At 36.8% G+C, this 7,896-nt stretch overlaps 1 protein-coding gene across 5 annotated transcripts in view; it reads right to left on the reverse strand.

The window, feature by feature from the left end:
* Ophn1 (oligophrenin 1) overlaps positions 1–7,896 on the reverse strand; it is a 477,586-nt gene that overhangs the window by 118,399 nt on the left and 351,291 nt on the right. For all 5 annotated transcript variants that reach the window (XM_023704707.1, XM_023704709.1, XM_023704708.1 and 2 more), the window contains exons 17-18: positions 4,274–4,332; positions 2,921–3,026 (exon numbers count right to left, since the gene is read on the reverse strand). In XM_023704707.1, the coding sequence (XP_023560475.1) occupies positions 2,921–3,026; positions 4,274–4,332 (165 nt within the window). The remainder of the gene's footprint in view (positions 1–2,920; positions 3,027–4,273; positions 4,333–7,896) is intronic.

The raw sequence follows: 7,896 nt of genomic DNA on the forward strand, positions 1-7,896 counted from the left end.
TAGAGATGATTCTATCATGTCTCTTACACTGATTGACTAAAGTTCTTTTATAATACAGTTTTCTTTCCTTTACCAAACTGCATGAGGTTTTCTTTATTTAATGCATTATAATCAACTCTTGCTGTTAAGGTTGTCCCAAATGTCATCAGCATCAGCCCTCTCAATCAGGTACCCTATTAGTATTTCTATTCTTCTTTGTTATTTGGCCCAAGTTATCCAAGGCTCACATTGTACAATTTTGGCCTCACGCCTGGAATAAGCCATTTCTTAAAGCAATTGTCGCTCCTTTGAAAATGGAGTGCTATTTAGAAATGAGAACTGGACAATAACAGCCACAGAACCTGTGCCATGCTGGCCACTGACACTGAGCACGGTGGCGCACACTCGTAATTCCAGCATTAGACAGGCCGAGACATGAGGATCACTGTAAGTGCAAGCTATGTAGCGAGACCTGATAAGAAAGAAAGAAAGAAAGAAAGAAAGAAAGAAAGAAAGAAAGAAAGAAAGAAAGAAAGAAAGCAAGCAAGCAAGCAAGCAGGAATTTTAGAAAAAGAACTGGGCACTAGATATAGTCATTGCTTTTTGAGTGGACTCATTTCAACACAGGATTAGTGACTAGAGGCTTTTGTTTCTTTTTTATTTCAAAATCACAAACTCATGTTAACATTCTCAACTTCAATGTTATATAAATTTCTTTGCAACTTAATTTTGTATCCATGTGTCTTTTTATATCACAAATCTTGGCTCTGATAACATTAATGTATTTACTGTTCTGTTCTATCCTTGTTATGTGCCCTTTAAATCATAATGATATAACTACCAATAAACTGACTGAATGATGTTTAAAAGTTCTTTGCAGCCTTTTTGTTTTTCAAGTAGATCACATTAAGCATAAGTCAGAGGACACTGTTGACAAATTAGCTGAAATAACTACTTTTATGAGTCAATATTATACCAAATTGCTAAACATAAATTCATTTGCTCTTTTGGTCTTCAGTTTCAGTATCATAATATCTTATTTTTTATTTAGTGTTCTTTTTATAAATTAAATTATTAATATGATCTCTTTTTAAAATTCATCTTCTTGGTCTTCATTTGAGAAATATAGTAAGTCAAGAGGCTATATTTAAAAAACTCAAAACTATATAAGTAGGAAATCTCAGTGAATCCTATCTCTCATCCTCATCCTCTCCACATTATTTAACACACATCCCTATATAACCATTTTCATTAGTTTATAACTTTATTGTGATATATTTCACATGTTGCAAATTAAATTTTAAAAGGGAAATTAACATTTTTGTATAGTCACATGATACTGCAGCTGCCAAGATTCAATAAGTTATCATTACTGCAAAAAAGAAATTCCACAACTATTAACAGTTACACTCTATTCCTTCTCATACAACTACTTCTTGGTCCTTGGCAACAACTAATTTATTTTCTGTCCTTACAGATTTAGCATCTTACATAAATGGAGTCATATATAGACTTTCATGTCTGATTTCTTTTACTTAGCTTGCTTTCAAGGTTTATCCATAGCATAGCATATATCAGAACTTCATTACTTTTGATGGCCAAATAATATCCCACTGTACTGCTATTTTGTTTATCCATTCATCCATTGATGGAATTTGGCTATTCTCACCTTTGTATGACTATGAATAATGTTATGAACATTTATATACAAATATTTGTATCATCATATGTTATTATTTATTTTGAGGATTTACTTGGAATAGAATTTCTAGGTAATGTGATGACTCTGTATTTAAGCTTTGGGGTTACGAGCATTTTTAAAATTTATATTCCTGGTCTCCATTTGAGAAATATAATAAATGATGAGGCTATAAACATTTATCTGACTGGATTTCATTTGAGGAGAGTAACACAATGTGTGTGTACAATCCTATTTTCCTCACAGAAAAGGCTGCATATTTCATATCCTGATTTAAATTATTGGGTTTTTTTCTTTTTACTGATTTTTGGCTTATATCCTGAAATTTTTTATGTACTCTAGAAATTACTACAAAAAAAGTTCATGGATACCATTGTTATTCAGTTTTATTATGATTGCATAATACACAGTTCATTATACCTTCACGTACTCAATAAATCTCTACTGTTAGAATTGATATTATTTTCAATCTTTTCTTATTAAAATTGTGGTGCAATTACTAACCTCGCACATATTTGTACAGGAATATCTTTACACTTACGGTCTAGAAGAGGGACTCCTAGAATTAAAGTTTGCTAACTCCTTGCAAGAATGCTTTCTGCCTGTTACTGAGCCAGTTAAGTTTATCTTTATTTACAACACTGAATCCTCTGGCTAGGAAGCACCACTGTGGAGCCTATGTGCCCCTTCCACACACCTATCTCACAGCTCATCACTAAGCCTCCTCTCTGCAAAGCTGCTGTTACTACCTGCCACACCAGAGCAAGACAATGACAGGAATCCTAACAATTTGCACTTTTCGAGATTTTTGAACAGTGCTATGAACTGTTCTCAGGTTCTTTGTAATCCACATTAACAGTCCTGCAAGTTTGGCTTTACTATTGTCATTATACAGATGATCAAATAGGTTCAGAGCGGACTGCTTATAGGTAAAGGAGCTGCAGAGCTGCCACTCAAAACCTGTTTTGAGCAGCAGGCCTGTTACTTAATGGCAAAGCCTGTATCCATTGCACTCTACCACAGTGTTACTCTCTGACAAACAAGTTATCTGTATGATAACACTGAGAGGACACATGCAATGGTCAACACAAATACACCTTTTGTAGAGTGCTGAGTCGGTGCAGCAAGCAGTTGGGAATAAGAACTATACACACTGAGACGCATGAGCAGGTTGTCTGCAGTCCAGTCATGTGGGCCAGTACTCTGATAGGAATTCATTCTGAAAACCCAGCAGTTACTTACTTGACCAAGTGTCTTATCAAAAGTTCTAGCATCTCACGGTTCTTTTCTGGTAGCTTGTATACAAGGGAATGAATAGCTCCCAGCCGGTAATCCAGGTTGTCTGATTCTGTCAAAGGAAATAGAGTAAGAAATGGTTTGGCTTTCTAGACAAATGGATTGAGAAATTTTTCCTGTGTATATACACCCACATAAACAGACACAAAGGCAGAAATGTAGAAAAAGACAACCAGAGATACACACAGAGTCAAAGACAGATAAGTACAAAGAGAAGAGAGAACAAAAGCTATAGGAAAGCTAGAAAGTAACCTAAAGGGATGGCAAAAATAGAAGCTAGAAGAGAATACAAGACGGTCTCAGAGGCAGACAGAATTCTACTCACAACAGGTTGATCTTAAAGTAGTACACATAAATTTCTATTTGGAAACTCTTTTCCTGTTACCTTATCTTGGAGTAAACACTGGGATGCTGCTGCCCCTGGGTTCCCAGGAAAATTATCAGAAGACTTTCTTGCCTCAACAAAGACCCATTAATAGGTTAAGATTTTTGAATGCTTATCCTGCCTACCACATAGGGCACAATGCAAGATAAGATTGTGCCTAGCCAAAAGACATTCATATACAGTGGACTCAGCTAAAACTCTTAGTGGATTTTCAACTGCCAACCCTGCAGGTGATTCTGTGTGCTCTACCTCTCCAATATCCTTCAGTCTTATCCCTCAGTCTTTTCATCCAGAAAACTAGAAGCTAATGCTAAAAGTTTAGGTACAATACTTTACAATACAACTGAAAATAACTTCAAAAAAGTATTGAAAGAAGCTGAAAGAGCAGCTATAATGTAACTGTTTTGCTGGCCCTGAGTAATGTAAGCTAGTTTTCTTGTTCTGATGGAAAAGGTATTAAATAAAAATCTTTAGATCTGTCACAGCCCCTCAAATTAGCCTTTTCTCCCCAACCTATTCAACTAACATTGATTTATGAAAAATCATACAACTCGGGGCTGGAGAGATGGCTCAGTGGTCTAAAGCACCTACTTGAAACAAGCTTGGCAAAGCACAGGGACCTCGGTTCGATCCTCCAGCACCACATGCCAGCCAGCCCCGCCCCCTGGTGGACTGAGCTGGCCACACACACACACACACACACACACACAATAAATAAATGTAATAAATAAAAATAAATTTTAAAAAAAATCATACAACTCTTCAGTTAGCATTCAGGGATACTCTCACATGGGAATGTGCAAAATACGTGTATGTTTTTGGCGTTTAGGCCTTAAGCAGTTTTCTTGGCTTACTGATGTAAACCTTTTGAAGAAACCAGGTTAGCACAATTAAATAGTTACATAAATACTTACTGGCAGCTGAAACCAGCTCTTTATGAAGCCTGTAGGTCATGACAGGTTCAGAGAGATTCCTGAAATTATGGAAGACTGTAAGTTCCTTGGAGAGGGAGTAGTCAGACCTTGATTCCCTGTTCCATGGGCAGCATGGAAGAAATTTTGCAATCCCATAGCTTAGTATTTTTTCTTAAACTGAAGCTTTATAAAGGGAATGCAAGTTGCTAATCATTCAATAGAATACATACAAAAGTATAGGCTGAGGCATCTAGCAAGGTCTCCAATTAGCCTCTGAAAGTGAAAAGAAGGGCAAACCAGCCCTGCAGAAGTTCTGCAACAGACCTACTCTGAAGGCTACCATGCATCCCTTACAACTGAATAGATCCATGGAATTTCTGAAGTACTTTTGCATCTGTCTTTGCACATTTGTGCCTTACAATGATCCAGTATGATGAAATGATTACATTACTCAAATCCCAATTTGATACTCAGGCTGGGGAGATAGCTCAGTAGAATAAGCACCTGCCTGGCAAGTGCAGGGTCCTGAGTTCAATACCCAGTACCACAAAAAAAACGAAAAGAAAAAAGAAAAATATATGGTTTGAATTCCCCCCCCCAATTTGATACTCAAATGAGTTTTTCCATTTGCTGAAAATATATTGGCTGGTTAAACTACAACAACAATAACTTGTGTCTGGCATTGTTTCAAGTATTAGGGGTCCAGAGATGAATACAAAAATAATCCAACTTTTAAGAAGCTAAAAGTCTCTTCAAGAAAAATGCCACATACAAACCTCAATGCAGTAGGTCAAGTGCATAAACCAAAGGTATATGGTAAAGTGGCTCAGAGGAAAGAAGTAATGAATAACAGAGAACTTTCTATTGTCTCAAGTGATGTATGTTTTAACTTATTTAAGTTTCATGGCAACCTGAGGAAGGGGGGAGGTATGATTATCTCCATTTCACAGAGGAGGAAAATAAGCACTGGGAAAGATTAAAGAACACACCCAAGAGAAATAGCTTCTCTGATAATATTTGGATTCCATGTGCAATATAGCAAACTGAGGAAGATAAGGTAGAGGGAAGTTGGTCTCAGGGACCCAGCAAGGATCTACAGTAAAAGTTAGAACTCACAGGGAGAGCAAAGAGCTGGCCCATAATGCAGAAGAGGGAGGGGGAAATCAGGACTTTCTGAGTCTTGGATCTAGTCCTCAGAGGGGTAGTTTGAACTTGCAGAGGCACATAGACTATTGGCGGCCTGAGAGGCCTCCACAGAGAAACATAAGAGTGGAACAGAGCAATGGACATTGCAGATTGCAGTGGCTGGTGAGTTATAGGGGGTCAGGCACACCCCAGGATGGGGCATATGACCAGTAGCTATCTTGAAAAGGGGTCAACAGAACTCAGAACTCAGAGCACCTGCTAGTTGGCTCCATCTAGTGGCTCTGGTACAACTGAGCTCAAACAGGCTGGAAGATCAGGAAGCTGAGCTAAAACCAGTGGGAAGCACTCAGAGGGTTGCAGGCTAAAAGACTCAGGTGTCAAATAGAAACAGAAAGTGACTACATATTTCTTAAGGGAACAATCCAAGAGGAGGAGATAACAATTCCAAATATATATTCACCAAATACCAGCACAGTCAACTTTATAAAACAAACATTAATGGACTTGGAAATCAAATAAGCACTAATGTAATTTTAATAGGGGACCTCAGTATCCCACTGTCACAAATAGATCAACTAGAACATAACAGGAGAGCTTAACACCCTCTTATACCAAAAGGATAGATCAACCAGACAAAAACTCAGAAAAGAAATTACAGAACTGAACCAGAGCTTGAAACAAATGGACTTAGTGGACATATACAGAGTATTCAACCCAAACACAGCTGAATACACATTTTTCTCAGCTGCACATGGGTCATTTTCTAAAAAAGACCACATACTGGTCCATAGCTCATGCTTAAGTATATGCAAGAAAACAGAAATTATCCCATGCACGTGATCTAGCCACAGTGCAATGAAACTGGAAATAAATGAAAAAGAAACCAGAAAAAAATCCCTAAATACATGGAAATTAAATGACACCCTACTCAGCAACCAATGCATCACAGATAAAATTAAACAGGAAATTCAACAATATCTACAATTCAATGAAAATTCAAGCACAAATTATCGGAATTTATGGGATACGACGAAAGTAGTTCTCAGAGGGAAATTCATAGCTGTGAACTCACACATTAGGAAAACAAAAGAGGAACAAATAAATACCCTAATGCTGCATCTTGAACAACTAAAAAAGGAAGAGCAAACCAAACCCAGAGCGAAAAGACGGGAAGAAATCATAAAGATTGGAGCAGAAATTAATTCAATTGAGATGAAGAAAACAATTCAAAGAATTAAAAAAGCAAAATGCCGGTTCTTTGAAAGATTAAATAAAATCGATAAGCACCTAGCTAGCCTCATCAAAAAAAGGACAGAAAAAATTCAAATACAAGCAATAAGGAAAAAAATGGGTGTAATTATGCCATATCCAGTGGAGATTCAGATTATCAATAGCTACTTTGAGAATGTTTATTCTCACAGAATAGAAGACACAGAAGAAATGGACAGATTCCTACAAAAGTACAAATTACCACAACTGAATCGACAAGATGTAACCACTCTCAATAGCCCAATAACAGCCAATGAAATATGAGATATAATAAAAAACCTACCGAAAAAGAAAAGTCCGTGTCCGGATGGATTTACAGCTGAATTGTACAAGAAATTTACAGAAGATGTAGGCCCTATACTCCTCAAACTCTTACATGCAACTGAAAAGGAAGCAATCCTCCCAAAATCATTCCTGGTGGCAAGTATTATACTGATACCAAAAGCAGGGAAAGACACAACTAAGAAAGAGAACTATAGGCCGATCTCCTTCAGGAACATAGATGCCAAAATCCTCAATAATATCAGCAAATCATCAAGAAGATCATACACCAGGACCAGGTAGGATTCATCATAGGGATGCAAGGATGGTTCAATATTCGAAAATCTATAAATGTAATACACTATATCAATAGAGCAAAAACTAAAAACCACATGATCATCTCAATTGATGCAGAATAGGCTTTTCACAAAGTCCAACACTCATTCATGTTCAAAGTCCTACAGAAAATTGGAATAAATGGCCTCTACTTCAATCTGGTGAAAGTCCTTTAGGAAAATCCAATGGATAACATAATCCTAAATGAGGAAAAACTGAAATCTTTTACTCTTAGATCTGGTACAAGACAAGGATGTCCTCTATCACCACTCCTATTCAATACAGTGCTGGAATCATTAGCTACAGCCATTAGACAACAGAAAGAAATAAAAGGAATAAGAATAGGTAAAGAAGAAGTTAAATTATCATTATTTGCCGATGACATATTACTTTACTTGGAAGACCCAAAAAACTCCACCAAGAAGCTACTAGAATTAATACAGAAACTCAGTAGCATAGGAGGATGCAAAGTCAATACCCAAAAGGCAATAGCATTCCTCTACACAGACAACAAACACACTGAGAAGGAAATTATAGAAACAATACCTTTTACAATAGCACCAAGGAAAATGAAATACCTTGGAATTAATCTAACTAAAGAAGTCAAAGAT

This window comes from Octodon degus, unplaced genomic scaffold (genome assembly GCF_000260255.1).
Source record: "Octodon degus isolate 3935 unplaced genomic scaffold, OctDeg1.0 scaffold00201, whole genome shotgun sequence".
In the NCBI taxonomy this organism is placed as follows: Eukaryota; Metazoa; Chordata; class Mammalia; order Rodentia; family Octodontidae; genus Octodon; species Octodon degus.